Below are 26,422 nucleotides of genomic sequence, written 5' to 3'. Positions count from 1 at the left end.
AGACTGGGGATTAAAGAGGGACAGGGTAGGAAAGAGGAGCAAATGGCAGGAGATCCACCAACTAGATAGGTGTAGGAGAACTGGGGAGAAGTCACATAATAAGCTAATGTCAAGTAGAGAAGCCCAGTGTCCTAGTTTGTTTTTAGTTTGTTTATTCCCTGCTTGGTTCTCCAAAATGACTATGAGGCGTCCTGGGAGTTTGGGAGCAGTGATAACCCCGTGCATGAACTTGCCTGGTTTATGTGTTCTTAAAGTGGGAACTCTCTTGTTTGATGTTTCCTCTGCACATAGCACAATGGTTGGCACCAGGTAGGGGCTCTGAGAATGTTTGTGGAATGAATGGGTGAATGGAAGAACAAGTGAAGTGACTAGAATGATGAATTTTTCTGGACTGGGGATTAATCATTTTCCCTGCTTCTGGGAGGAACTTTAGCTGCTGTTGCTGTCTTCAGCCTGCCTTGGTGACAGGGAGGACTTGGGTGTCTTGAGAGTAGAGGGCTCTAATGGGCCATTTCAGAATAGAATTTGGAACTTATTGCAGGGCATCTGGCTAGATACAGCATGTGTCTTGGGGAAATCATGTACAAACAGACACGAACTCTTGGGACTGGAAAGAATCCATGGGAGCAGTGAGAGCAGGTTTAGTGCTGGAAATTAGATCTAGCTTCAGAGCAGTCCTTGATAACTTCCTGGTCTGCAACCTGGGCTCTTCCCCAGCAATTCCCAAATTGTGAACGAAAAAAGGCTGAGGTGGAAAATTGAGTGAAGCCCCCAGAGAACTATCTAGATACACCATGAACTGTATCATTGTTACTAATCACTATCACTTACCAAGCACTCGCTGTGTGACCAGTCCCATTAGGTGCTTTGCATCAGCAGTCCTAAAAGTGTCTGGTCTGAACACCCTTTTACATTCCTAAAAAGTGTTGAGCACCCCATAGAGCTTTTCTTTATGTTGGTTATATCTATCGATATTTACCAAATTAAGTGTTAAAATTGAGAATTTTTTCAAGTAGTTACTAATTCATAATAGTACTAAACCCATCGCATGTTAACATAAATAACGTTTTTATGAAATATAACTATTTTCAAAAAATCAGTGAAAAGAATGATCTTGTTTTCATTTTTGCAAATTTCTTTTTGCCTGACTTCATAGAATAAAACTGGGTCCTCATATGCAGAAGCATTCAGTCTGTTGCAGTATGTCGTTTCAGTTGAAGTATGCAAAACAAAATCCAGCCTCACACAGATATATAAAGGAACAGGGAGGAGTATTTTAATAGTCTTTCCAAATGATTGTAGCACTTCTTTGCAATATGGAATCTGAAACCGTATTGGTGAACTTTTTATACTCCTGTTTCATGAAAACCCATTGGTCTGTCTTGCACTTGGAATGGATCTTTTACTCACACGCGACTTTGTAACATACTTTGATCATTTGGAAAACAGATTTGCTGAGTTATGCAAGTCTTCCAAATGTCCTGTTCTATTTTCTAGTATCAAAAGATAACATTTGTTATCATCACCCTCAATTTAATCAGAAAAGTCTTTAAGCATTGGGAAGCTGTTAAGCTCATGGTGGTGGATACAAGTTTTCAAAAATTCTTTCACTTGAAAGATTGAATTTTATCACTAGACACATACTTTCACTTGTTTTCCTTGAAATAACAGGCTCATTTTGTTCATTTTTGAGAAAAAGTCTCCTCTCCCAAATACCTAAGTCTGAATCACCATAGTTTGTCAATCGTTCAAGTAAAAATCGTGTTCCATGGAAAAAATGGCAAATCCAGCTCACCACTTAGTACCCCATGTGTTTTTCTGCAAGACACCACCATACTCTGGTCTGCTGCAGAAGTGCTTTATGCTTGCTTCCTATTCTTACCACATAGGAGATTTAAAACATAGACTCTGGAGGCAAAATTTGATAAAATTAATAATTTTTATTTCTTCATCGGGGATATTCTTAAGTGAAATCGGTACTTTTCCTTCTTTTTTCTTCTACAGTACTACCAGTGGTCCAGTGCTGCTGCCTTGATCTGTGTTAAGGCACCAGAATTTTACTTTTTTTTTTTTTTTTGCACCATTAGTATAAATATTAACATAGTTTTGACCTCAGGGTCCTGTGAACTGCACTTTGAAACCTGCTGTTTTATATCATTTATAATCACCCTCTAATCCTCATAAGAGTCCTGCCCAGTACATGTTATTGGCTTTACCATTTTAAAATTAACTTCTTCAGTATCACTGTTACTAAGTCCTGGACAGTACGTCTATGTCATTGAATTTTACAAAGACTACTTCTTTGGGCCAAAGCAAACCTGGCTTGTGGCCAAGCTGCCTTTGGTTTTTGTAGTTGTTTTAAAAAAGAAGTAGCATCCCTTCCTCCTGGCAGTGTGGCAGGCTTACAGGCTTGCTGAGCAGAATAGGGCTGGGATTTCAGCTCCCACTTAACCCCTTGGCCAGGCACACTGCACACCTATTCACAATAGTTCTGGCTTCCAGAGCCCAGATTTAAACCCAAGTAGGCCTATTCTGTTTCCATTCTGCATTGCATCTCAGTACTCATTCCTTTGTACTAAATATACATAAAAGCCCCTACTCCAGTGATGTGAATTGAGAGCAGATTGTTCTAAGGTCTGTGGGAAGTCAGCTGCACCTCAGTCTGTTCCTTCATGATGCTTAGCTCTACTACCTGAGGCTCTGGGAGACAGTGGGTGCTCTGTTCTTGCATTTGTATCTTCACAGGAGCAGCCAGTCAGTAAATGATTATAAAGCATAGTTATCACTAGAGCTAGCATGGGTCCAGTGTGCTAAAGAAAGCAGTTGAATAAGCCATAGTTCCTGCCTTTGAATCTAGCAGGAGAGACAGGCATGAAAATAATATAATGCGGCAGAGTGTTTCAGGAGTATGTCAAGATACACTGGCTCCAAAGAACTCCTGCTGCTTCAGCGTTTTCCCAGCCAGAAGCCAAACTTTAGTGCGTGAACTAGGAAGTAAAGTGACTACCTGGTCAACTTCCCCCTTCCTTTGATTTTGTCTCTTTTTATCCAGGAAAAACTAGATTTCCCTAATAAGTTCATACTTATCAGGCCTGGGCTAGAAAAGTCTTGGGCCTGGTCAGGTAAGGGAGAAGACATACTGGTTTTAATGGCTGCAGTTGCCAGCACCATGGGCCCTGAAGCGGCTGTAGACTAGAGTTCCCCTGGCTTCTTGGCTGCTCCAGGCATGTGGGAGATGCAGCATGAGTCCCCTGTGTGAGTAACCCCAAACTGTCCAGAGATTCTGGTTTTGCTCAAAGAGTATCCTGAGAGATTGAAGCGGAATTATCTTGGAGATTTTTTGAGCAGACCCAAAATCAAGAGGACCCCTGTAGCCTTTTCTTCCTCTTTCTTCATCTTCTGCTTACAGCTAGACCTATGTCCAGAGAGGGTCTAAAACTTAAGCTGAACTGAGAAGGAACAATTAGTTGTTACTCAGGGCTGCTGGGTTTGAGAAAGAATTTCATCAGCCTTCGTGATGAAGAAAAATGGTTGGCTGTTTCATTCATTCAATAAACATTTATGGAGCATGTTCTCTCTGTGAAACGGCTATACCAGGTGCTAAGACTACAGCTTGAATACAGCTAATGGAAAGCATGGGTGACTGGCTCTTTGGGATATAAGGGGTCATGATAGCCAGAAATTTGGGGGATGACAGGAGATTGCAGCCAAAAGGAATTCTGAACTGAGAGGTTTTCTCTGCCAAAGCAAAATCCAAACAGTGGTATTACTGACTGAATATAGTATCTCTAGGGCTTGGGATTTCTACCACCTTCTGGCAATTAGAGGCAATTAGAACAGAGGTGATGGAGTGAGAGAGAAAAGTACCCAGGACTCACCAGGATTATACCCAAGGGCAGACACCGTGGCCTTGAGGGTGGCCTCCAGAACTGCCTGGGCCTAGAAAGAACTCATGTATACCAAACTTAGAGAGGACAGTGGATAAACCAGTTTCCATTGTAGACTTATTAAGATCAGAATAGCCAGGGGGCCTAGATAATAGATTATCTATTGCGTGGATCCCTCAAGCTAAGTGCTTTGCTCCTGTGATGTCCATAATCCTCTGGGCAACATTATGTAATGTAGATGGTATCAGCCTTGCTTTCAAAAAAAAAAAAAAAAACTTGTTGCCATGGAGTCGATTCTGACCCATAGTGACCGTATAGGACAGAGTAGAACTGCCCCCTAAGGTTTCCAGGGAGCAGCTGGTGGATTCGAACTGCTGACCTTTTGGTTAGCAGCTGAGCTCTTAACCACTATACCACCAGGGCTATAGCCTTGCTTCAGCTAGGGCTTCATTAGCTTCCCAGGCCCTGTGTTTCTTCCTGTAACTGGGGAGACAGCCTGTCTTATAAAGTCATTTCCACTGATGGCTAATCTCATTTATTATGTGTACCAGTTTGGTTCTAGAGAGAGTCACATTATTTCCATGAAGTAAGGGTGTCTCACTGTAATCTCTGAAGAATTCAGTCTTCCACTCTTGAGTTTGGAACTGTTTGGATAGAAGTTCGGTGTGGGGAGATGGCCCTTCTCAGTGGAAAGCAATCATTTCAAGCCATGCCTCACAAGCTGCCTGCCAGTTGTACTGCTACGGGAACACCTTACAAACCTGATTTAGCTGCTATGTACCCAGTTGGGCCTAGGCCCTTTGCCTCGAATTCTCATAAAAACACCAGACTTAATGGTCTGACTGAAACTAAAAGGACCCGGGAGGTCATGGTCCCCAGACCTTCTGTTAGCCCAAGACTGGAACCACTCCCAAAGCCAACTCTTCAGACAGGGATTGGACTGGACTATAAGATAGAAAATGATACTTGTGAGAACTGAGCTGCTTGGATCCCATAGACTCATGAGACTATGTGGGCAGCTCCTGTCTGGAGGGGAGATGAGAAGGCAGAGGGGGACAGAAGCCGGCTGAATGGACGCGGAGATAGAGGGTGGAGAGAAGGAGCATGCTGTCTCATTAGCTGGAGAGCAACTAGGAGTATATAGCAAGGTGTATGTAAATTTTTGTATGAGAGGCTGACTTGATTTGTAAACTTTGACTTAAAGCACAATAAAAATTAAAAAAAAAAAAAGATGTCTAACAAGTCACCTTAGATTCATGGCATGTGAGAGGTACAAAGACCATATATTCTATATTTTCATCCCTACTGCTCATTTTAGTATTGTTTCTTATTGTTCCCACCATGTTAATAATTAGTACCATTTATTAAACCAGTTATTATCGGCACAGGACTAGGTGTTATATCACATTTATTTCTCACAGCCAGCCCCACAGGTTAGGACTTAATCTTATTTTACAAATGAGGAAACGGGGTAAGTAGAACTTACCCAGCACTATACAGCTGGTGTGTGATGGAAGCCCAGGATTAATGCCAAAGCCAGTGTTGTTCCCACCGCACCCTATCACCTCTTGCAATACTTGGGCACCAAGTACAGTAACATTCGTCACACATTTAACTTACTAGAATTCTATATTTGCTGTTAAAACAGAAACAAACAAAAAAACTTACTGTACATTACTGTATACATTATACATTTGAATTCTTGATTGCACCTACAAAACTACACATATTGTTCTTTAAGGCCATGTAAAGAAATTCAAGAATAATTTTACTTACACAAGATTGTCATCTTATGTGATGACATTAAAACCTAACACCCAAATGAAAGGAAACTCTGTTGTAGTAAAAATTCATGTCCTGGTGTATGCCTTAAGAATATGATCAGCATCATTACAGGGAAAGGGGCTTGGGCCTCACCGTCTCCACCTAGAGTGACTATGGCTCCTTGTAGTGATGGCAAGTTTCCTGGGTACGTTTCTAAAAAGAGCTTCTCGGCCTTAACTTCTCTGAACACCACCCTTCTCAATCAGCCTTTTATCCCTTTCCAGTGGGTACTTACCAGTGATGGGTTCTGGAGGACTGTCTCTTTTGTAGCTGCTGTTAGGCACCTGCCTTGCTCACTGAAATGTTCCCTTGGCAGGAACTGTCTAGGCAGTATCTCACGTGAGTTCTGCTTGTAAAATTCGCTTTCTCTGGTACTCTTTCCCAAACTCCTCATACTTCCACAAATGTTTCATTATGCTCTTGATATCATTCTTTGGAAAAACGATCCTTCTTTTTCAAGAAACCAGGGACCCAGGTCAGTGTAAGTGTAACATTACAGGCCCTGATGCCAATTCTTTTTGAGAAGGTGATTTTATGCAAGAAAGAAAATGGCATTGGTTTTATTGGTAGGATAAGGGTGGTACCCTTTATTGCTTTGCTTAGGCCTTTGAAATACCTATTTCCTAGCGGTGGGTAAGTTTGGAAGGTATATCAGTTAACAATGCTGCATAACAAACCATACGAAAACGTAGTGGCTTAGGATGACACCATTTGTTGTTCCTCAAGAGTCTGTGGGTTGGCTGCGTTTGGCTGAATCTCAGCTGGGCTCATTCTGTATCTCTGATCAGCTGGTAGATCAGCTGGAAGCTGGTTGGTATAGGATGGTGTCCGAGTTCTCCCCTTGTCTCTCACCTCCTTCCAACAGCTAGTTCGGTCATGTTCTTATGGCATGGCAGAGGTGCGAGGGTGAGCAAGCCCAGTCACGCAGGAAAGCAAGCAGCAGTGCATACACTTTCAAGCTTTTGCTAACATCCTACATTCGCTAACATTCCGTTGACCAAAGCAAATGCCCCGGCCAAGCCCAGCATCAGAGTGGGAGGGGACTATAGAGTTACAGGATCTAGGAAGGCCGTTAATTGGGGCCATTAAATGCAATCAGTCCACCAGTCAGTACCCCTAATGTGAAAGAAAACCTACTGACTTGTATTTCTTGGGTAAATTTGTCCTAGAAAAAAAAAATCCCAAATAATAATACTGCTTTTTGGCCTATCATATGAGCATGAATAGCGCTAGGCACTTACCTGCTTATGCGTTGATCCTCACAACAACTCTGCAAGGTAGGTAGGAAATTGGAGTTCAGGGAAATTAAATAACTTGCTCAAGGTCACCCAGCTACTGCATTGTCAAGCAGGGATCAGAATGCATGTCTGTCTGACCCCAAAGCCCAGGTTCTTTTCTCCATACCTCACTGCCTTTCTGGAGCACCAGGATCTGCCTTCCATTCTCTTTTCCCTTTCCTCTCCCCCCAAAATGCTGCTGTGATCTTAGCAGAATTATGCAACTCTTCTGGAAACACACAAGGGCTCCCAAACTCTCCATTGACCGAAAGCTTGCTTTCCTTCCCAGTGAGGATTGGACTGGAGACTAGTGGCTCCTCCCAGACGTTCCAAAGAGGAAGGGACCATCTTCTCTTTGACCTTCAAGATTTGGGGGCCTCAGGGATTTCTAGGCATTTGAGCATGGCCTTGGGAGTCAGACTGACAGGAGTTCAAATCCTAGCTCAACCACTCACTAACTCTATAACCTTGGGCAACTTATTTAACTTCTAGAAATCTGTTTCTTCATCTTAAAAAAATGGGAATAATACCACTTAGTTTGCAGAGCTGTTACAAGGACTAAAATTATGTATATAAAGTGCCTAACACCGTTCCTGGCATGTAATACCTAAAATTATTAATATCATTAATATTATTTCTATGTAGAGCCTTTCCGCTCCTCGGAAACCCTGTTTCTGTCTGTTGGACAGGTTCCCCCCACCACCAGCCAGTCTGTGCAGACTTGCTGTCTACTATGTCACCGGGAACGCAAAGGCTGGGAAGAAGGCCCTTCTCAAAATGGACTGGTGTTGCAGGGTGAGAAGCTGCCCCCTGACTTCATGCCAAAGCTCGTCAAGAACCTCCTAGGCGAGATGCCCCTGTGGGTCTGCCAGAGTTGCCGAAAGAGCATGGAGGAAGATGAAAGGCAGACAGGTCAAGAACACGCAGTGGCGGTAGGTAACTGCTGAGAGAAGGCCCCTGAATGCAGGAGGGCAGCGTTCCCGAATAAGCTGAGCCATCCTTGCCCTAGCCCGTCAAGTGGCTCCACTTGGGCAGCCCCAAAGCCCCAGGCACTAGAGACTGCTGGGTTGCATTGACACAACATTAGTGGCTTTGGTTCAGATTTGCAGGAAGAAGAAAAAGGCTTCAGCCAGCACTTCAGGACAGTCGGCACAGTCCCTTGCCACTGATCTGCTGCCTTCAGCTCTGGCAACTTGAAAGCCAATTAGTGTGATATGGAAGGCAAGAGTTGGTTTGAAGGTCTGAATGGTGCCTCAGTTAAAAGGCCTCCAGAGTAACTGGGAGCCATCTAAGTTGACCATCTCATGAATCATGATGGCCAGACTTGCCTTGTTTCTCATTCCCCTCCAGAACCCCTTTATCCAGAATCAGTTCAGCTTCTGGATTCCTGACCTAAAGACCCCCTTCCCCTATCCCTCTGTAGCCAGCTCTCACTACTCCCTGAAAGCCCACACTTCACAGGCAGTCTTTACCCCTGCCAGCATCTTTCTCGCCGATATCCACACTTAACCGGGAGCACCTCATCCTCTGCCCAGCAAAGGCCTGACCATCATTTTCCCTTGCACTTGAGAGTGCAGTCATTGCACTTTGCCATGGCACAGGAGCCTGAGGGAAGAGGGTCTACCCCTGGTATGCTTCAGCAGCACGGGGCCAACTCTGATATTTGCTGTTTTACATTGAGCCTTTTTCTTCCCCCTTCTCCAGATCTCCTTGTCACATACATCCTGCAAATCACAGTCTTGTGGGGGTGACTCTCATTCTTCTTCATCCTCCTCTTCATCATCCTCGTCTTCGTCCTCCTCCTGCCACGGGAACTCAGGGGACTGGGATCCCAGCTCATTCCTGTCAGCACATAAGCTCTCAGGCCTGTGGAACTCCCCGCACTCCAGTGGAGCCATGCCAGGCAGCTCTCTCGGGAGTCCTCCTGCCATACCCGGTGAGTTTCCAAGCTTGAGAGAGCCAGGCCTTTGACTGCCCTGCAAGGAATTCATAAGGAGGGGGTTTTGTGGCTCTAAGATAGGCCTGGGGAACCCATAAATGTAGAGAGCTGTGGTTTCCAAACAAATCAGAATAGCAGGCATTAAAACAAGTAAAAATGGAGCTATCCTGATTGATGGGGTGTGGAAGGGGGTACCTAGACCTTGACCATCTCTCTGCCCCCAGGACTCTGGCGTTCAAAAAATATTGCTGATAGAGAACAGTTCGCCCTCGGAGCCGTCATTGGCTCTCATCATTGGATCCAGGAGGGGACCTGGTGAGCACAGTCTGAACAGAAAGTGGAGTCTGGAAGGGCCCTTAGGGAATTAGGGCTTAGAGCACCAACCCCTGACTCCTGTAGCACTATGTTGTTGTTAGGTGCTGTCAAATCAGTTGTGACTCACAGCGACCTTATGTACAACGGAATAAAATATTGCACAGTCCTGCACCATCCTCATAATTGTGCTCGAGCCCATCATTGCAGCCACTGTATCAATCCATCTCATTGAGGGTCTTCCTCTCTTTCACTGAGGCTCTACTCTACCAAGCATGAAGTCCTTCTCCAGGGACTGGTCCTTCCTGATAACATGTCCAGAGTATGTGAGACGAAGTCTTGCCATCTTCGCTTCTAACGAGCATTCTGGCTGTAACACAATAGAGGCCTCATTTTCTCCACTGAAAAAGAAGTATAAAAGCCCTGCACTTCCAACCAAAAGAGACTGCCATGATTATTAGCCAGTTTAGCAGCTATATAACCCTCTTTAGGCTCTGAGATATCGCTTAGAGACCAGAGAAAAGGCTCTTGGGTTATTGATTTACTATGTAAATAGGATTTACTATCATACTTGGAAGTGGAGAGGCTAAGTTCTGCAAAGTGGTGCTGTTCCCAAAATGTGGGAGAGTTGGGCAGTACCTATTCCAGTTTATTTTGGTGCATAAGCCAGAGAGAATCATTAAAGCCTTTTCCTACCTTACCAAAATGTGGGGCCAACGGGACATCTGGCAGCCCCTGGCTGCATCAGCCCACACACCCAGAGGCAGAGGCTTGGCCCACTGCTCGGCTGGCTTCTGGAGATCCTGACCTGGGCTTGGGGGATGCCCAGGGACAAGCAAGTCCTGGAGAGGCCCTGAGGACACACACACACTCTCTGTTAGTGCCACAGCAGAGGTGTGTTGCCTTCAGTGGACCAGCATTCCTGGTGCCTCCTCCCTCAGGCCTGAGCTCCTCAAGCCTGCTTCACCTAGCTGCCGCCTGTAGAGATTCCTCCCAGCCCAAGGCACTGCAGAGCTCTCCCAAAAGCTCCAGTTCTCACAGCGCGGAGAGGCTATGCCCAGAACAGAGGACTCCTTTGGTCACAGCAAGCAAGATGCTGTGGCAGTGAGCCTTTAGGCTTTCCTTCCCTAGGGCTCAGTGCCCACGCTGACACCTTCTTCCCTATCTGCCCGCAGGTGAGACTTTCCCCATCTCGGAGCACCACCGGCACTCAGACCTCACTGACCTCACTGTCCCTCCTAACAGCCCCACTGGCCACCACCCCCAGCCAGCATCTCTGATCCCGTCTCACCCTGAATCCTTTGGCTCACCGCCCCACCCCCACCTGCTGCCCACTACCCCGGCAGCACCTTTTCTGGCCCAGGCATCCGAGTGCCCTGTTACCACTGCTGCTGCCCCCCACACCCCAGGGACATGTCAGAGCCCCCACCTGCCCTCTACCAGCATGCCACTCTTAAAGATGCCTCCACCATTCCCGGGGTCCAGCTACCCTTGTAGTGGGCACTGCAGCGGGCACTGCAGCGTGCCTCTCCTCCCACCACCAAGCTCTCAGCAACTCCCCAGCACTCACAGGTAAGTGAAGGGCAAACTCCCTGGGTGACCTGAGCTCAGAGTTTTGAAAAACTTTGTAAGGGTGCCTTTGGGTGGAAATTAAAGGGTAGCTATTTGTTTATTGTTTTTCTAGTTATGAAAGAAATATGTATTATTTTTTTTTTAACTTGGGATAATTCAGAAATGTATAAAGAAGCAAAATATGTCCTCACATCCCAAAAATAAACTTCTAACTTACATATGTTTATATAAAGAAACATATTTACATACATATTTTCATTTATGTTTCTTTATATAAATGACATAATTAGGTCTATATTCTGTATGCATTTTGGGGAAGTTATTTTTTTCACATGATATCATAGCCAACTGACCAGTTGCCGTCAAGTCAGTTTCACCTTCTGGTGACACTGTGTGTGAGAGTAAACTGTCAATGACTAATTTTTTTTGGAAGCAGGTCACTGGCCTTTTTTCCAGGGTGCCTCTGGCGGACTCGAACAGCCAACCTTTCAGATAGCAGCTGAGCTAATTAACTCACAACGTTTCCCCAGTTAAAATTTTTCAGAAAACTTTTCAGTGACCACATGATGCATAATCATGTAGCTGTAGCATAATTTATCCTTCCCCTATCCCTGGACTTAGAAGTATTTCTGGTTTCTTAACCATTATAAGTAAATAAGGCTGTAAAAACATCCTTGCACCTAAATTTTCATTTGAGTCAGGAATGATGTCCATAAGGTGGGTTCCTAGAAGTAACTCTCAGTAAAATAACTCTAAGTACTGGAGAAAGGTTATATTAATATATATTGGAAGGATAGATTCTTTAAAGGAGATAGATGTATGTTTTGTATGATAAATCAGATGTTTTATCTTGCATTTACATTTTCCCACTCCCCTAACGCAACCCCTCAGAGCAATGTGTTTTGGTGTGTGTTGTTCACACCCAGTACTGATGGTGTCTGTGCAGTTTCACATCCTCTGGTATTCACTTACCGTAACATCATAAGCACATTTATGGCCCCTGTGTGGTCGTCCTAGCCCTCAGCTGTAAAGGCTGGAGAATATGGACCATAGTTCAGTTAACTCTTCTCCAGTTGCTCAGCATTTGTCATTCCCACACTTTAACGTTATCAGTGATGTTGCTAAAGATTTCTGTGCCTGAAGCTTCCTGCCTCTTCTGACTTTTTCCCCTTGGAAAAGATTCCTCAATATGAAACGACATTCTTAGTCAAAGCGTGTTTTGTTTGTGTTTGTTTTTTGGAAGTGGGTTCTTAATACACACTGAAAATTGCTTTCCAATGTGATCACCAGTCAGTCTCTGGAGCACTGGGTGTTTTAATTTTTCTGAAAATAATTTTGCTAATGTAATAGATGAAAGATGGTAGATTTGGATTAAACTTCTAAAAGCACCACTGATAATAACCCTCCCAGTGCTTCCTTCTTTTTAACACTTGCCATGTGCTTCCTGTTCTCTCTACCAGCAGAGGGGGGTTACTAGTTGGACTGCCCCAGCAGCAGAGCAGCCACACTGCTCTCTGGGCTCCATCCTTACTCTCGGCTCCGCTGCCTCCTTAGCCTTAGCCTTAGCATTGAGACCAGCCTCTGAAGCACTTGCATTGTCTGTAGCCCAACCTAGTACTCTGACTTTTCCGGGCTCTCCACTTCTGGGACCTTTCATGCTGATGTCTCATTCTTACCCTGGGAGAATGTTCTATTTTGTAAGATACCCCCATACCTCCTGAAATCCAGAGGCAGGACAATGCAATGGAGAGAACATGAGCTTTACAGACAGAGCCTGAGTGCTGGCCCCTCCTTTGGCAGAGCAGTTAAGCACTCTGAGCCTCCATTTCCTCCGCTGCAAAATGGGGCTGATAATGCCGTTTTGTAGGATTTGGGGGATGGTTAGAAATAATATGCTGTGGCCCGGAAGACGCAGTAACTTTTCTGAACTTAATGCTCTATGGTTAACTGCAGAGTACTAGACTTGAGTCATAAGGACCTTAGAAAGTGAAAGAAAACTGGCCTCACTTACCACCTTTGGATGTTCTAAGGGAGCCACTAATTGTTTTCAGGTATTTACTGAGCACCTACTATGTGCAAGGTTGTTAAGCTGTATGTGCACTGAGGATCCACAAATGAAAGTGGCGTAGTCCCTGCCCTTGGGGGACACAGTGTGGTTTGAGAGAGCAGTGAGCAAACAGACCATTACAATAAGCATAAATGGTAGGACAGAGAGAACTCTGCGTGGTGCCGAGGGACTCCTGAGAAGAGTGTGCGCTGGTGGGTGTGGCGAGGGAGGTGTGGGAAACCTTCCCAGAGAGCAGCGTTTGGGATGGGCACTGAGGGACAGTGAGGGGTGCTCACCCTTTCCTTGCGGGAGATGTTGTGTAGGTTGACTGCCTCAGACCTTGGTGGAAGGAGGCAGGTGAAGAATAGCTGGGGAGGTGAATAGGGGTTGAGAAGCTTTTCAGGGCTCCTGTTATGGTCTGCTCCGGAAATGCCCTTCCTCACTTTGGGGCCTGTCTTTCTCCCCCATCAGCAGGGACTCCGGGTGCAAGGGACACAAGTTTACACACAGTGGCCTGGCATGCCAACTGCCCCAGCCCTGCGAGGCAGATGAGGGGCTGGGCGAGGAAGAGGATAGCAGCTCAGAGCGCAGCTCCTGCACCTCGTCCTCCACCCACCAGAGAGATGGGAAGTTCTGTGACTGCTGCTACTGTGAGTTCTTCGGCCACAATGCGGTGAGTGAGCCTGCCAGGCCAGAGAGGGCTGGGGGCCAGCAAGATGAGCCAGAGGAGCCCCCTGCTCTCCGCAGAGGTCCCTGTGACTCACAGGAGGACATTACTCTTCTGTTTTATAACAACCGTGCTGGGACCATGTAAGTCCTTTTACTTGCGTCCACTTGTGTATTCTCACCAGATTTGTGAGGTAGGGAGTTTTTTAATTTTGCTACCTTTGCTCTTTTTGTGGTTTCTCTTAAGATTGACTTTTTTTCCTTAGGCAAAAGGGAAGGAAATGGCAGAGAGAAAGCTTGATTCTGATGAGTCTGTATACGTGTGTAATCACAGAGCAATGAGCGCTTGTGAGTGATGAAGGCAGAGTGGAAGCAAAGGCTCAGTCCCCAGTGTGACAGCCAGCCGAGGGGAAGGCCGTGGGCACAGATCACGCCAGCCAGGAGGCTCAGATCAGAGCACATCCTCTCTGGACAGGGGGAGGAAGAGTGCAGGAGTCTCATAAGGTGAAGAGGAGAGGGCTGCTGGTTAGGGGAGAGCAGTTGAGAAGAAATGAAAATCATTAAAGTGCCAGTCACCTTTGAGCTAGGAATTATTGTCCTCATTTTAGAGATGACAAAACTGAGGCTCGCAAAGACTGAGTGACTCACCCAAGGTCATACGGCCTCTAAGTAGGGAAGCTGGGCTCAAACCTGGCCTCCCAGCTCCCTGTCAGGGTTCTCCCCTGCTGTTGTGTGCCTCCTCCCACCCACCTCGCACCCCCTGCAGCCTTGGCTCCAAGCTTGGCTGAGGGATACTCCATTTGGCCCTGTGGCTGGTGGTAGAGAGAACATTTGTCTCACTTCTCACCACATCTCTGATACCAGCGGGTGGGAGTATGATGGGCTCCCAGGCCCAGGGTGTAATGTAAGCACCTCCCCCTCCCCCAGCCACCCGCTGCCCCGACGAGTCGGAATTATACCGAGATCCGGGAGAAGCTCCGCTCAAGGCTGACCAGGCGGAAAGAGGAGCTGCCCATGAAGGGGGGAGCCCTGGGCGGGATCTCTGGGGAGCCCGCCGTGGACCACCGAGATGTGGATGAGCTGCTGGAATTCATCAACAGCACGGAACCCAAAGTCCCCAACAGCGCCAGGGCCGCCAAGCGGGCCCGGCACAAGCTGAAAAAGAAGGTGGGTGTGGGGGGGAGCCGAGTTCTACTACCTCCTCTTCCTGAGGAATCCCTCACCCCAGCCCCCAAGACTTCTGGGGCATGAATGGTGCTGGCTGCCAAAGGCCTTGGCATGGCTCTCTACTCTGGGAAAATCTGAATGAGTTTGGGAAGCATCAGGGTCAGGGCACCTGGGGCACAGGATTGGAGGAAAGCCATGTCTTGGCCTCTGAAGCTGCTTATGGAGCCCTCCCAGCCCAGGACTTGGATCAGTCAGTCAGCCCCTTACTCCATCAGCAAACACGTCTCCAAATACTGGAAGCAAAGTATGATACAGTGCAGTTCTCACCTGGAAGAGCTCAGTCCAGTAGGGAGAGTGACGCAAAGCTGGCCAAGCATGTTAGAGGGTGACCTAGTCAGTCCTGATGAGCATGCTGGAAGTGGCTGAACCAAGAGGATCATGCATGAGCTGAGTGGCAGGGAGTGTTACAGACTCACCATGGGGCCTCCGGCAGCAGGCACAGCACGTTCCACAGCAGCGTGGTCTGACCCGAGCTTAAAACCAAAGCAAGGCAGGACCGATATAGTACAGGCGAAGGAGGGCCTCTCAGGCCCTGTTGAGAGCTCTGGCTCAATTCTGCAGGTGAGAGGAAGTCCCCTTCAGGATTTAATCAAGAAATCCACCTGGTCAGACCTGTACTCTAAGGTTACTGTGTGGCAATGTGGAAGGTAGGTCAGAGAGGGTAATATCCAAGGCAGGAAAATTTTGAGTTTGACACTCAAGGCAGGAAATGGTGGCCCAGGGGAGAGATGATTGATGATCCTTCAATGAAAGCCAGCTCTGGGGTGGGAGCTGAAGAGATGGATTTTCAGAGGAAGTGACAGGCCTCAATGATCTAACTGCAGGAAAGGGAGGTGAAGGAGTCAGGGGTGTCTCCAGGTGTTTGCTTGGGTGACTGGAAAGATGGTGGTGCCTTTCCCTGAGTGAGGATGGGATTTGCAGAAGACAGTGAATTCTTTTGGGGCCTGTTGACTCGGAGGGTCCCATGAGACACCATGAAGGTACAGGGCTGGGCGTTGCTGGCACAGAGATGTAATTGAAGCCATGGGAGCGAGCAAGTCCACAGGGCTGAGTTCGCCTCACAGAGGGCTAAGGTAGGACCTGATTAGCTATTCCCGGGCAGCCCCGCTGCCAGATGAGCCCCAGGGCTTGGTGGCTTGTTCCCAGCTGCCTTGTTACCTCTTACTTGACTACACCCCAACTGTGTCTGCACAGTGCCACCCTCAGGAGCCTAGCATCTGAAGAGATTTGGGGTTGACAACCAGCTGGCTGTAATTCCTGGGTGGTCAAACAGCCCTGGTATTCTGGAAAGTAAAAGTGATTCTTCACCTTTCTCCAGCCCAGAGGCCTACCTTTCTGCAGCCTGAAGTAGGGAGCCAAGGAGTCTCACCACTGCCTGCAGAAAACCGCCTGCCCTTTCTTTCTCCCACCCAGCGTTGCCCACCTCAAGTGTTTCAGCAGGCTTCAGTGGTCTCTGGACTGGTCAGCTCATAAGGCAGTGGTGCCCAGTTAGGGCCCCAGAGAGCACACTCAACAGTTCCGGACTGGCGAGCTTTCCCTACAGCGGAGTCCCACACGTCCTTTTCCCTTTCCCAGTAATGCTGTCTCCTCCCTCCTCTTCTTCCTGACAAACTTCCCATCCACGCTCAGTTCAGGTGTTTCCTACTTTGCAGACTTCCTCAGATAACTTCATCAGTAGTGCTCTGCACCTTGCACATCTCTCCAGTCTGCCACTCATCACCCTCTGGGCACTTGTTCAGGAACCCACTACACAGCTCCTGTCTGCCAGGCCCAGTTCCCAAGGTCAGGGAAATGACCCGGAACGAAACGGACCTACAGTCATGGCGTGTGCAGACATAGAAACCGTCGGTGCAGTATCATATGATCGGCAACTGTGGCCATTGTTTGTTTACTCATGGTCTCCTCCCTGAACTCTCTCTACCTCCCAGACTAACAAATCTGGCTGTCCCCAAAACACAGCTTTCCCCAGCAGCTGTCCAGCGGGGGCTGCTCATTCTCTTCCACCTCAAGGGATGGATAAAGTTAAGTGTCTTTCTTGCTCTCTTATGCCACTGCAAATGACTCTCATCTTACGTACTAATCCTGATCCATTGAAGCTGCACCCCTGCCTCTGTCCCCTCCAGGCTCCCAGCCATTCCTCTTCATTCATGGAAGACTATCAATGCCTCTTTCTCATCTTCCCAGACCAATCTAGATCCTTGGACTAGTGCTTCAGTCACTCTCTAGCCAACACACTCAATTCCTTACTCCTTTGCCCTTCCATTACACCCACTCAGAAAAACTGCAGCACTGGGCCAGACCGCATCCTGCCTTTTCTGCTCCTGCACCTTGACGGGGGCAGATCATCAGATCTGTTGGAGCCTCCAGCCACATGGCCTTCTGCTCGCTGAGTTCTCTTTCTCCTTATCACTTCCACCCTCCAGCCCCTTTGTCATATCTCCATCCATCTCAGACCTCTAGGCCTTCCCTGTCCCCACCTTATTTTTCATCAAATAACCTCACTTCCTACTTCAACAAGAACAAAAAAAAAAAAAGCCATTGGACAGGCATTCTCTCAACATCTTACGACTCCACCTGAAAAATTTCTTCCTTCTTGTCATGGTAGAGGAGTTGTCCCTGTTCCCCCCTCAGGCCATTCCAGTCCTCAGTCCAGCAGTGGACCACTTTCTCTGGCGCTCAAGTCTCTCCTCTAGGCTGTTTCCCACTGACATTTCATTGTACCTCAGTACTCTTTTTGAGAGCGAGCTCTTCCTTGAGCCTACAACCTTTCTTTCACCCCCATAGCCTCTTCCTTCTCATTACAGCAAATTTCTTGAAGAATCCTATCTGTGTTCACTGTCTTCACTTCTCTTGTCAACACTCTGCAAACTATTCCCAGCCACACCCCTCCACAGAGTCACCAAGGGCTCCTTTGTTGCCAAAGCCACTTTGTACTCTCCTGTTCCCATCTTATTTGTCCACTGAGCAACATTTGACACTTTGTATTCCTTCTTCTTTTTCTAACATTGTTTTCTTTGGCAGCTTCATCTTCAGCCAAGCAGGGGCAGGGAAAGGGCAGTGGGAAGACCATGTTTGCAAGAGTTTCTGCCTTCCTCTCTGACCTCTCTCTCCTTTGTGAGCTCCTCTTCCTCTACCTGGTCCTTCCTCTTGAGGACACCTCCCTAGAAAAAGAAGCCACCAGACAGTGCTGACTCCCAATTTGCTGTGCCCACCCCATTTCCTCCCTGTACTTGGTATTGACATCTCTTCCTGCTGCTAGGCACCTGCTCACGGGAGGCCCACGGGAACCCCAAACTCAGCACATTCAAAGCCGAGCTGTCCTCTTTCTCCAAAGAAGGCCCTCTCCCTTCTCCATTGTCTGTCTAGTTAAAGGCACCACCATCCACCCAGTTGCCCAAACCAGAAACCTGGGTGCCGCCTGGGGAGGAGTGTGCTTTGGTGATGAGAGCAGCGGGCCTTAGAGTTAGACATCAGTTTGAAACCCGGCTCAGCCACACTTGCTCTATGACCTTGGGCAAATCACTTCACCTCCGGGCCTCAGTTTCTTCATGCATAAAGTGAGAATACTAGGAGAAGCTAACTCAGGTGGTTGTGAGGATGAGATGGAGTAATGCATGAAAAGGGTTGGCCATGTGTTCAGCACATGGTGAGCACTTAATAAACGGTGCCTGCTTAAGCAGCAGCTGTGCTTGTTGGTGTTGTTTTCTTGTTCTCTCTCCCCACCAGTCACAAGTCCTGTCCATGCTGCCTCCTAAGTAGCTCAGACCAGCCCACCTGTCACCACCCTACTGCCACTACTTTTAACACCCTTCAGTGGCTGAGCATTGGCCCAGCATAAATCCTGACTCTTGGTGGCCCGTGTGGCTTTTCATGATCCTGCCCCTCCTGAGCTTTCCAGCTTCCTCTCTCAGTCTCTCCTTCTGGCTTTCCTGCCCACCCACCGACAGAGGTAAATCTGGGCTCTAGCTGTACCCCTGAGCGGTTTGCATTCCCTCAGAGGTGTTGTGCTCCCATATCCTGGCCTTTACACTTGCTGTTCCTTCTGTCTAGAAAGTGCTGGTCTCACTTTCTCCAGGATACTCCCTTACTCTTTAGCACAGTGTAGAGGCTGCCTCCTCTGGAAAGCAGTCTCTAGTGGCCTGTCTGGGACAGGGGCATCTCCATTGGGATCCCAGAGCACCCTGTGCTTTCTTCCGTTATATAGCACCTGTCCCTGCCACTCTGAATTAGGCAGGGACTTCTAATCCAGGTCTGGCCCACACTTGAGCCCCAGTTTGTGCCTCAGGCCTCAGAAAGCCCTGTTCGCTCAGCATTCTCCCCTCCACAGTCTGCATGCTGTCTGTCTCCCCAGCAGATGAAGGTAGCCAGGCAGAGACCGTGTCTCACTCAAGGCTGAATTCCCAGAACCTAGCCCAGTGCCTCACAGAGTTGTGGTCAACAAACGATTATCAAACAATTGAAAACCGTAGGAACTTCCGAAGACCAAAGTAGTAAGCTGCCACTTACTAGTCGTGTAACCTTGGGCTGATTCCTTAGTCTTTCAAAAGTCGAGTGTTCTCATCTGTGAATTGAGGATAATGAGATAGCAAGGGCTGTATGAGGGTTAAATGCAGAAAATAAATCTTTCTGTGCCTTCTCCTCTTGCTGCCAGATTGTGAGTGGCACCACATTGCTCCCTCTATACCTTTTCTCAGGCTCTTTGGTTTAGCAACAAAACTCTTTTCTGCAAATGAAACCTTACATGGACCCTCAGTCTGTGCCAAAAGCAAAGCTGTTCTGAAAGGGAGGAGAGGGATGAAGGGCCCAGGTTGCTCGTCCATTCCCATGGCTCTGGAGCTCTGGGCAGCACTGGGAGTGTGGCTGTGGGTGGTGCGTCCTCCTCCCCTCAAATCACAGTGCTGAGGCAGCCTCTGCACACAGGGACGAGGGCTCTGCGTGCCCTCTTAGGTTGCCCATAGCAAGCCTGTCGGGCTCAGGTACCTTTCTCCCTAATTTACAAATGGGGAAGATAAGGTTCAGAGAGAATAAATGATCTGTCCAAGGTCCCACTGCTAGTCGATTGTAAACCCAGAGGTCAAAAAACACAAAAGACTAAGTGCGTGCCCTCCGAGCACAGAATCACCCTGCTGAAGTTGACTCTGAAGTGGCAGCACACCCTCTTTTCTCTCCCAGTTTCCTTTTCCTGTTTCCTCCTCCGCTCCCAGATCAACTGGAACATGTGTAATTTGGAAGTTGTCCAGCTTCCAGTGTATCTCTGCCACCCACTTCCGCAGGCTCTGTCATCTGTCTCATGTCTCCCTCTGAGGCCTGGTTGGTCTGCTGGCACCTCGAGGTTGGGAGGTAGGGTGTGTGACTCAAGGCCCACAGACTTTCATCTTGACTTTCCACATCTGGGCCTGTCAGAGCTAAACGGCCGTATCTAGACTCTCTTAGCCTCCCATCATCACCTGGGCAAAAGGGCTGCTGTTACATCTTGCAGTGAGGGCCCATTGTATGCCAGGGAGCACACTTTAGGTGTGACCTTGATGACTTGGGGCCAGCTGAGCAGTGAGTGGCCTTTCTATGGGAACCTCACTCACTTTGGCAGCCCCCACTCACAGTGTCAGGAGGGGCACACATGTTCCCGTCTACCCAGAGCAGACTCATCTCCCATGACAACCTCCTGCCCCTGCATCTTTCTTCTCACACAATCCCCATGATATCATGACTTTCGCCTCCCACCTACAGAACGTCTCTGTAGAACCATCTTCGTCACAGGCAACCCCCCTTTAGTCTTTGGAATTACTGTCCCCATTTTATAGATGAGTCCACTGAGACCCAACAAGTCAGTCAGCTGCTAAAGCTCACACACACTCAGCCCTGGGAGACGAGATCCACTTGGCAAAGTTCCTATCCCCTTGACTCTTAACCTTCTTAGGCCAGAGGACTGCCTGGGGCCCTGGATAAACATACTGGAAACCCTACCTGTCACTGTACCTCCACCCCGAGGACATGCAGCTGTCCAAGTGCACTTCCTCCTCACTCTTGCAGGGTGGGCAAACGGGCTTGTGGCTGGCTCTGCCTCGGCCAGTGAGTGACAAAGCAGGGCACCAGGCTGATGTGTCAGGTGTCACATTGTGCCCAGCCACTGCTGGGCCCCTGCTTACGCTGCCTCTTGTGTTGGTAGGAGAAGGAGAAGGCCCAGTTGGCAGCAGAAGCCGTGAAGCAGGCACATCACAGTGTTTCTGGAAGCCAGGAGCCAAGGCCTGCCAGGGAAAGGCTCTTGGAGTGGCCTGGCCGGGAGCTGGATCGGGTCAATAGCTTCCTAAGCAGCCGTCTGCAGGAGATTAAGAACACTGTAAAGGACTCCATCCGGGCCAGCTTCAGTGTGTGTGAGCTCAGCATGGACAGCAACGGCTACGCAAAGGATGGAGCTGCTGAGCCTGAGCCTCAGAGTCAGCCCCCTTCAAACCTCAATGGCTCCTCAGAGCAACGGCCTGACATCAACCTTGACCTGTCCCCTTTGACTTTGGGCTCCTCGCGTAACCACACGTTACAAGATCCAGGCGAGCCAGCCCCACCATGGGCAGAAGTGAGAGGCCCCCACCCGTGGACAGAGGTGAGGGGTCCCCCTCCTGGTATCGTACCAGAGAATGGTCTAGTGAGGAGGCTCAACACTGTGCCCAACCTGTCCCGGGTGATCTGGGTCAAGACACCCAAGCCAGCCAACCCCAGCTCTGAGGACCCAAGCCCAAAGGAGGTCCCCAGTTGCAAGCAGGAGCTGCCAGAGCCTGTGGCCTCAGGTGGGAAGCCACGTAAGGGCAAGAGACAAGGCAATCAGGCCAAGAAGAGTGAGGCAAGCCCATGCCTCCAGCCCGCAGCCAACCTGGAGGCTCCCAGTGCCAAGGTCCAGACCCCTCGCTTCAAACTGCCGGGCAAAGCCCCAGAGCCTCCCAAATTGGGTAACTGTGTTGAGGCTGGAGAGGGGAGCTGGGCTGGCATCCCCAAAGCTGAGAAGCAGAAGGGCAGCTCCTGGCGAAACTGGCCTGGCGAGGCCAAGGCTCGGCCCCCAGAGCAGGAGTCTGTGCAGCCCCCAGGCCCAGCGAGGCCACAGAGCTTGCCACAGGGCAAGGGCCGCAGCCGCCGGAGTCGCAACAAGCAGGAGAAGTCAGCCTCCTCCTTGGGTGAGTGCCTCAGGAACCAAGTGGCTGACCCCCCGATCCCAACCAAGCCATGGGTGGAGGGCAGTCCTCACGTGTGGGCATCGCTGCTCCAAGAGCATGACCCCAGAGGCCTGGCTGTGGGCACTGAGCCCTCCTGGCTGTGTCTTCCTAGACGATGTGTTCCTGCCCAAGGACATGGATGGGGTGGAGATGGATGAGACGGACCGGGAAGTGGAGTACTTCAAGAGGTAGGTGTGGGAGGTGGCTGCGCACCCACCCACCTGGGACTCTAAGTCCAGCCTACACTTGAGCCCCAGTTTGTGCTTCAGGACTCAGAAAGCCGTCTTCCCTCAGTCTTCTCTGTCTGCCAACTACTAGAGCTCAGTTGAGAGGGCAGGGCTGACCCCCAACCTGTCTGCTGGAACTCTGGGAGCCACTTGGCAGGACTGGGTGTTGGGGAAGAAATGGGGAATGGAGGAAGGACATGTGTCAGGCCCCAGGAACAAGGCCTTTTTCTAGCTCTATTCACTTTGTTCACTTGACGCTCTGCTCTGGGCGTGGGCTGAGCTCTGGGAACAGGTAAATCCAGCACAGTCTGGATGGGGAGAGAGGTCCTTAAACCTGATGGGTGGTGGTGGAGGGCCAAGGTCGTGGGGCTGGGAGAGGGACTCCAAACCAAACTGGGGTGTGGGGGCAGGCCAGGGACACCTCTTCCAGAGGAGGTGACAACCAAGCAGAAAAAAGGATTTTCTGGAGACTGGAGAATGAGGTGACCAGGTAAAACAGGAGAGGGCCTTTGTGACAGTGAGGCCAGCAAGTACAAAGCTTGGAGGGTGAAGGGAGGTGGCGTACTTGGGGGATGGAAGCAACCCAGTATAGCTAGACGATGAGGAGAGAGCCCATATCCCAAGACAGCCTCTGCTTTCCTCCAGTGGCTCCTGGCCCAGTCCAGGAGGCCCCCTAGTCAGCAAAACTTCCAAACCTGCTAGACATCAATGCCTGGGTGCCAGAGAGGTTGTGCAGAGCCAACCTGGTTTCCTTATTGACCAGGGGACAGAGGGGTCCCACAAGGAGGGGATGGAACCTCTGATTGCACTCCTCCTGTGTCTCCAAACCCAACAGGTTCTGTTTGGATTCTGCAAAACAAACACGTCAGAAAGTTGCTGTGAACTGGACCAACTTCAGCCTCAAGAAAACCACTCCCAGCACAGCTCAGTGAGGTAAAGAGACCCCAAGTATGCGTGCCACCCTCTCTCCCCATGTTCCGCCATCTTCCATGCCTCCTGCCAGACCATTTCGTGCTCTGGGGCGCAGAGAGCTGGACTTTGGGCTGGCAGCCCTGGTCCCTCTGCCTCCACAGCAACAGCATGTGGACTATCGTCTCTGAAGGTCTAGGCCCCATCTGTTGTCCTGTGACCACTCACCCCTCAGCCTGTGCTTTCCCATGGCCCCACCCTGGCCCAGGCCCTCTTGTGAGCAAATCCTGCCTGTGCTTCTGAAGGGGCCCTTCGGTCAGGGAGGTCCTGCCAGGGCTCTACTTCCCTTCCCAGCTGCCTCCCACAGTGCCAGTGTGTGCCATGGGGCCTGCCCCTACCCCAACACAATCTGCCCTTCAGGCTGAATCCCACTTGCCAGGGCTGGCTTCTCACTGCAGGTAACTGGGATACTTCCCAGCTGAAGCTGTGAGGAAAGGGGCCAGCCCTGAAAGCAATGAGAAGGGCAGAGAGCTAGGAGGTCATTTTGGCCTGGAGGTGCAGGGGACACTCGAAACAGCCATTCCATGTGGAAATTGAGGGTCCAACTGGCTCCTGGAAGAAGAGACCTGGCCCTCACTGGGCTCCAGCTTCCCCTGCCAGCTGCCTGCACAGGTCGTTTAGTCTGCAATAGCAGAGTATCCGATGATGTTCTAGATGGGAACAGAAGACTAAAGAAAGCAAGGGATGAGAGTCCCAGTGCAGAAGAGAAGCATGCAAGTAGGCCTTGTGCCAGGCTGGGCTTGGGGCCAAGTGGCTGTGCATATCCCAACCCTGTGCTGTGTGCCATGTGCCTGGGGAGAGGCCTTTTCCAGCTGGCAATCACACAGCTGCCCTTAAGGCAGTGGCAAGCTGGGGTACCCCCATTCCTCCCAGATGTCTCCACCCATCCTCCTCCTCTTTCTAGGCCCAGGCACCTCCTCTTTGAGCTCATCTGACCCCCATCACAGCAGCTGAGTCCCCTTGGGATCAGGATCCCCCACCCTTGACAGCTGACCTTAGCTCTCAGGGGGCCCCAGAGAAGATGAGGCCAGGGCAACCTTTGGGACTGTTGACAGAAGAACAAATATCAGAAGCCGGGGTCTTATCGCCCCAGCCTGGAAGGATAGCCTGCAGCAGGGGGTCCTGGGCTCATCCAGGATTGTTCCCCATTCCTTGAGATCTAGGACAACGCTCTGCACATTCCAGAACCCCAGGACTGGTGCTCGGTCTCTGACAGGGTCTAACCTCATATTCTTCTGGAGCTGACCCAGGGAGTCTGTTCAATGTTTGCGTTTGCTCTTTCTCAGCCCCTGCCAGGTCAAGCTCCTTCAGGGTATCCTGAGACTCCGACTGCCAGCTGAAGGTCTACAGTTCCTCCTTCTACATGCCCTGTCCACCTGCCCAGGACGTCCCTGTTCCCTGCCATCTTGGACCAACCAAAAGCTGAATGGATGCCGGACTGTGCTGGAGTCCTTCTAGACCTCCACAGAGCCGCTTCCTGGTGCTACGCAGCCTCCACACTCAGAGCCTGGGACTGGGCTGGCCTGTGGGCCGGGGGCTGATGGTACTGCTGGCCCAATACTGCTCTCTTTGTGTTTGATTTTTTGTTTTTGTTTTTTCAATTCATTACTTTTGATACTGTGAAGATCTTTCATGCTGAAAGATAAAGCAACATTTGGACACAGAGTTGGTATGTTTGGTGATTTGCTGGTCTGAGTGGGGAGTGTGGTGGGGATGTATTTAGAAGCATGGGATCAGCTGTTGGTCACTAACCCTTTTGAGCGTGTCCTACACATCTGGAGTTAGGCATCATTTCCACTCAACCCTTGCAGCAATCCTAGTGGTACTGTTTTACCCCATTTTACAGATGAGGAAACAAAAGCTAAGACAGGAAAGTGACTCAGTTGAGCTCAGTCTGGCCCACTAGGGTTAGGGCGCAGGCCTGTATAACTCTGGCATCTCTGCCTTTTCCTCCTGTGGCGAGGACTCTAGTATGTAAACTTGGAGCAGCCCCTTCACCACTCTATGCCTCATTTTCCCCCTTTGCAAAATGGTGAGTTGAAGGGGTTGGACTTGATACCTGGGAAAGGCTTTGCGAGGGCTTACAGCCCGTGTACCTGCAGCCGGGGCTATTGAGGTTCTTCACATGGAATTAGCAAAGTCAGGGATAAATTGAGTGTTTATAAATCAAATCTGACTTTCTCATGGAAATGGGACATGAGCCTAAGTGCTTGAGCTGAGAGGATAATGAACCCTGCAGAAAAGTAAAGCAAACTACCTCATCCCGCCCAAATTGATCTGGTTTGTCCATTCAGATTTTTAATACAATGGGTCCCTGGTGTAGTTTTCTTTACCAAAACCAACTCTTTAACTTGAGCTTCTGTAGGGAGTGCCCCTGTGGGCAGTGCCCTATGGGGGCAGTGGCCACACAGTCGCTAAGAGCCCTTTATGGAGTGTTGTGAGCAGGATCAGAAGCCACTTCTTCCTTCCTCTCCCTCTTCCCATTCACCCCCAGTTGAGCCCCACCTGGGGGCACTATGGGGCTGGCAGTGTGTGCTAACTTCCTCTTTGAAAGGCATGACCCAGGGCTCTGAACCGGTTCGTTCCAGTTAGAACTCCTGCTGAGAATTTGTTGTCTTTCCATCCCCCGGATATACTCAATCTGAATCTATAATTGAACAAAACCCCCAGGTGATTCTTATGTATGATATGTATGATAAATTTTGAGACCCACTGCTCTACTAGCAGTTTTCAGAATTGGTCTCTAACCAGCAGCATTAGCATTGCCTGGGAACTTGCTAGAATTGCAAATTCTCTGAATGAGAAACCAATTTGTGCCGTAAACTTTACCTAAAACAATAAAATTTTTTTTAAAAATTACAGCCAAAAAAAACCCTATGGGGCAGTTCTACTCTGTCACATAGGGTCACTATGAGTCAGAGTCCACTCAGTGGCAAATGACGACGATGATTATTTTTATTATGCAAAATTACTAATTCTGCACTGTCCAGTCAGGCAGCCACTGACCACGTGTGGCCGCTGGGCACTTGACGTGTGGTTAGTCCAAAGTGAGATGTGCTGTTAGTATAAATACACATGGATTTCAATGATTTAGACCATCCTTAAAAAAAAGAAAAACATTAACTTAAAATATTGACTACATGTTTAAATTATGACACCGGTTATACTGGGTTGAACAGAACATTAAAATAAAAATGATGGAGATTCTCAGCAGGGATTCAAACCGGTTCAAAGTCCTGCCTGAAACAAACAGCACTAACCACAGGCTCACAA

The 26,422-nt window shown here is 49.1% G+C and overlaps 1 protein-coding gene across 20 annotated transcripts in view; it reads left to right on the top strand.

Annotated features, from left to right (window-relative positions):
- The window catches only part of FAM193B (family with sequence similarity 193 member B), a 32,555-nt gene extending 7,965 nt beyond the window's left edge, over positions 1 to 24,590 (top strand). For 7 of the 20 annotated variants that reach the window (XM_064279211.1, XM_064279205.1, XM_064279207.1 and 4 more), the window contains 10 exons: positions 7,678 to 7,920; positions 8,693 to 8,924; positions 9,152 to 9,242; positions 10,415 to 10,811; positions 13,330 to 13,531; positions 14,452 to 14,691; positions 20,918 to 21,914; positions 22,066 to 22,141; positions 23,016 to 23,113; positions 24,436 to 24,590. In XM_064279211.1, coding sequence (XP_064135281.1) covers positions 7,886 to 7,920; positions 8,693 to 8,924; positions 9,152 to 9,242; positions 10,415 to 10,811; positions 13,330 to 13,531; positions 14,452 to 14,691; positions 20,918 to 21,914; positions 22,066 to 22,141; positions 23,016 to 23,112 — 2,367 coding nt within the window. In that variant the 5' untranslated portion in view covers positions 7,678 to 7,885 and the 3' untranslated portion in view covers position 23,113; positions 24,436 to 24,590. Of the gene's footprint in view, positions 1 to 7,633; positions 7,921 to 8,692; positions 8,925 to 9,151; positions 9,243 to 10,414; positions 10,812 to 13,329; positions 13,532 to 13,877; positions 14,029 to 14,451; positions 14,692 to 20,917; positions 21,915 to 22,065; positions 22,142 to 23,015; positions 23,114 to 24,435 lie in introns of those variants that run through there. The other 13 variants (XM_064279214.1, XM_064279210.1, XM_064279212.1 and 10 more) reach the window with 8 other exon arrangements.
- The last annotated feature ends 1,832 nt before the right edge of the window (positions 24,591 to 26,422 follow it).

The sequence above is a fragment of the Loxodonta africana genome, chromosome 2, assembly GCF_030014295.1.
Source record: "Loxodonta africana isolate mLoxAfr1 chromosome 2, mLoxAfr1.hap2, whole genome shotgun sequence".
Lineage (NCBI taxonomy): Eukaryota > Metazoa > Chordata > Mammalia > Proboscidea > Elephantidae > Loxodonta > Loxodonta africana.
The sequence above is the reverse complement of the archived record's forward strand: the minus strand, read 5'-3'. Positions and strand labels throughout refer to the sequence as shown.